At 40.1% G+C, this 4,558-nt stretch overlaps 1 protein-coding gene across 1 annotated transcript in view; it reads right to left on the reverse strand.

Annotated features, from left to right (window-relative positions):
• slc8a2b (solute carrier family 8 member 2b) overlaps window positions 1-4,558 on the reverse strand; it is a 227,318-nt gene that overhangs the window by 6,584 nt on the left and 216,176 nt on the right. Inside the window, 2 exon segments of the mRNA XM_032504578.1 lie at window positions 1,108-1,203; window positions 4,144-4,268. Of these exon segments, the coding sequence (XP_032360469.1) occupies window positions 1,108-1,203; window positions 4,144-4,268 (221 nt within the window).

A 4,558-nucleotide genomic window follows, 5' to 3' on the forward strand; every position in this document is an offset into this window, starting at 1 on the left:
GGGGGGGGGCACAATGTAAATAGATGCATGATACTTTAGGATTCAATGTTGTACTTTCTATGTTTACTACAAACACTTTGCTTGACTTTTTTGTTTTTCCACTGATGTTGAATTTGAGCATGTTTTTATGTGGATAATAACTGGAAATACAAAAACAAACAAGTAAACACAACGTTGGCAGTCCCTTTTATTCACCCCTGAGCAGTGTGTGTTGATCATTCTCAATGATTAAAATATTTGAGAAACTGCCGCCTATTCTTTTATTTGAAAAAAGGTCGGTGTACATTTCAAACTGCAACTTATTTAGTTTCAAACCATCAAAGTATTAATTTGCCATTTATTAGGATCATAACTTGGTGGTAGCTGTCAGGGCCACCGCACAACAGTCAAGACAACAAGGCCAAGACCTCTAATAGATAGATAGATAGATAGATAGATAGATAGATAGATAGATAGATAGATAGATAGATAAGATAGATAAATAGATAGATAGATATGTAGATAAATAGATAGATAGATAGATAGATAGATAGATAGATAGATAGATAGATATGTAGATAAAAAAATAAATAGATAGTAGATAGATAGATAGAGATAGATATGTAGATAGATAGATAGATAGATAGATAGATAGATAGATAGATAGGTAGATAGATAGATAGATAGATAGATAGATGATAGATAGAATAGATAGATTAGATAGATAGATAAGATAGATAGATAGATAGATAGATAGATAGATAGGATAGATAGATAGATAGATAGATTAGTAGATAGTAGATAGATAGATAGATAGATAGATGATAGATAGATAGATAGATAGATAGATAGATAGATAGGATAAGCAGTAATTAGAGAGCTTAAAGCACATATACAGAATGATGACAATGAATGCTGAATCACACCTGGCCTGCTGTGAGTATAATTGTGTCAGCCTCCCCTTGTGACACCAATGTGTGCACACACATGTACACACACACACCCACACACACACAACACACACACACCACACACACACCACACACACACCCAAACCCACCACACCACACACACACACACACACACACACACAACACCACACACACACCACACACAAACAGCTCACCTGCAGACGGTGACCGCCTCCACAAACTGCTCCCTCCAGGAGTGTGTGCCGATCACCAGAGCCAAGTTGGTCTTCTTAATTAGCTTGTCAACGGTGCTCTGCCAATCAGAAGCCCAAAACACACTTCATTAGCACCCAATTACAGACAGGTGCCAGGGTCCCTGAGGTGAGGCGGAGGCTGCTAGCTGCACGGGAATCAAGGACTTCAATCTTTCTTTCTTTTTTAATTTGAGTTAGAAATAAAAAACTTCCAGAAAATCTGAGGTTGAAATTTAAAGTTGAATAAGAATTCCAATTTAAACATCGTGATTTAAAGCTGTGTGATGTGGCTCGGGGAAGTTTGGGGTTCCCTGCTGGAGCTGCTGCCCCCCCGACCCGATACCGGATAAGCGGATGAAGATGGATGGATGGATGGATGATTTAAAGCCACCCCCCCCCCCCCCCCCCCTCCCCATTTTTCACACATGAGGAGCGCTACGATCTAATGTGGCTCTGGAGGGACCACTTTAAAGACTTGAGAAATACAAATTTTTAAGAGAATTCTTGGCAGTTTACCCCAAAAGTTGTTATTGGATTGCATTATGAAAAAAGGGGGGGGAAGTTGAGATTCATCAGCCTCTGCTGGCTTGAGTTACTTTCTGGCAGAGACTAAAACAAGGATCGCTACCACTGTCGTATCTGCACGTTCAAATTGAAGCTACTGCCTGCAGCCAGTTAGCTTAGCTTAGCATAAAGAAATAGCTAGTCTGGCTCTGTCCACGCAAAACCGCACCTCTAAAGCTCAATCATCAACACGTTGTATGTTGTTTGTTTAATTTGTATTGACTATAAACTCAAAGGGTAAAATAACCCAATAACACAAGCGAAGACATTGTCCTCTCCATGTGTTCCACCTCTATCCAGTCGGGCGGTTTTCCACTTTATTTGTAGAGGACCAAATCAAACTCCATATCTATTGGAGCAAACTGGGCCAACTAAACCTTTAAATTGCTTTAAAGTAAAAACAACAGTGAGAAAAACAGCTACATATGAACAGAAATGCTGTGTGTGTCGACACACACTGTAACCAATAAGTAACAAACGTTGTTTTGCTGTGAGTTTCCTTATTAAGAGAAACACTTCAGTGAGTTTACCTGCAAAATATGAAAATAAGCAGACAATAAAACCTACCTAGCAGACAGAGACCCCCGGTCCCCTCACATTGATCTGCTCTGTACTAAATGCCAATCGTACTGAATTGCATTATTCCTCCAGTTGGTTCTCACTACCCGCAAATCATAAGAGACAAGGCTAATTATATACGTCCACAGGGGGGTCAACCGACTTCGTAATCATATGAGAGAAATTGATTTTTGAATGTGTATTGAGTGAGGATGGAACAACGGGCTCTCATCTCTTTTTGTTGATGTTTGATAGAAACAACCATCAACCTCATCAAGGTCAATTGCTTAGTTCTCATTTTGTACTCTTTCTCCGTCTGTTATCACTGGCTTTGAATTGGCTCAAAGTGAGGCGGATGTTTGATTTCTTTGCTCAATTAATTTCTATGTTATTTAGGGAAAGGGTAAACAAGAGGGCTTATATACGGGCCGAGGTTTCCTTAGAAATGTAGATGCAACACCATATTTAATGTAACTTTAACCTGCTGAAGCCAGCATCCAGTTTTCACTGCTTATTGTGACAACAGATGCACAACACACTGCTGTTTATACTGTATGTTTGAGGGTATTTCATGATTTTTGGGCTTTTGAAACACCCACTGATTCAATTAAAGAAAATGAGTGCTGATGACTAAGGGAGTTGTAGTAAATTTAACTAATTTATTCTGTGCGTATTAAAAGAATACGACACTTCCCTCAGCGCTTCTGGTAAAACAGCATTCGATTTACTTCACAAAAAGTTAAACCGCACATGAGGGAGCTTTTTCCTTAATGAGGATTCACATTGTTTTAATTTTCTTTAGGGCAATAAATGGATTGGCTATATAAAATTCTTCTGTGTGTTGGACCTTTTGTGAATTGAGACTTATGGCTATGCCAGTAAATTACATTAATGGTATTGCCTAGAGTGGCTGGAAGTGGGTATTTGCAGCAGTGGTGGCTGCTTTCATTTGCTTAAATATGCCTGAGCTCAATGCACATTTCAAATATTTGGATTGCTTGTGGTCCGCTTCCTCGGATTCTGCTCTCTGTGCACAGGGGATCGCAGTAAAAACCTGAGAGGCAGGCGGCATATCCGACTTGCTCGCTGAGGGGGGGTTAAGACCCGGGTTCACTAGTGCCAGAGAGAGTGAGTGTAAAGGTGTATTATGTAACAAGTCCAGAAAAGCCTTTTTGACCACAATGGCAGTGCCCCAAACACCGTCTACAGTGCAGGACCACAAGTGTGAACATTTCTGCTCTGGTTTTTGCATTTAGATTGGAATGACATACTATATAAATACATTAAATGTTCAACTCTGCTTCTCTGCTGTTGTTTACTGCAGCGTAAAGCAGGCTTTTATTGCCATTTTTATTATTATTTTTAAATACAATAAAAGGAGTTGAGTAATACACTTTAAAGCTGCTGTTATAGCCGGATAGATTTTTTTTTATTTTGGTTTTGTAAATATTCTTTGTATGCAAAGACATTACAAGTGCATAGAGCCATATGAAGGCGTGTGCTGTTAAATTGCACCTTATGCTGCATATGTGCACGTGGGTGCCTCCCATTGTGTGTGGCAGTCCAGAGAGTGAACAATTTGAAAAGTCAAACACAGACAAATATAGTTTAAAGCACAAGATCTTTCCAGTTATGACGTTCAGAAGTTATTATATTAATTTTCTTTCAATAAATGCTTTCACTTTTAGACTTTTAAGTGGAATTTAAGTCTACAGCTGCGATGAGCTACCATCAATAAGGCCATCCACACATTTATCTTAAGGACTTAAGAACAAAAACAAAGCAAAGACTATTATAATTCTAATAAACGAGCATCTTTTCACAGCACAAAGAGGGTGCTGTTCTTCCAGGGGAAAACAGATACATGAATGGTGCACCTTGAATTCGTACGACTCCTCGATGACCACCTCCAGGCGGCTGTGCTCTCCCAGGATCGGCTTCCCCATCTCGGCTATCTTGCGAGCCTCTTCCTCCTCGGCACTCATCTGCCCCTCCGCCCCCTCTGTGGGAGGGAGAGGTGACGGGAAGGAAACGAGAAGGACACCAACGGTGAGCGTGCATTGAAAACTAAAGTGCATGTCACAGATATTTTTTCAAGTTCTAGCGCTATCAATAATAGATTGTGAGTCAGCATTTTATTTCGAGCTGCAATGCATCAACACGTCTGAAATATGTATCCGAGTGTGTCTGCGTCTATGGTGTTCTCACACAGCGTGGGAGAGGGACATGAGAGGATGACAGATGGATATCTGTGTGTGTGTGTGTGTGTGTCTGTGTCTGTGTGTGTGTGTC

Source organism: Etheostoma spectabile, chromosome 3 (genome assembly GCF_008692095.1).
Source record: "Etheostoma spectabile isolate EspeVRDwgs_2016 chromosome 3, UIUC_Espe_1.0, whole genome shotgun sequence".
NCBI lineage: Eukaryota > Metazoa > Chordata > Actinopteri > Perciformes > Percidae > Etheostoma > Etheostoma spectabile.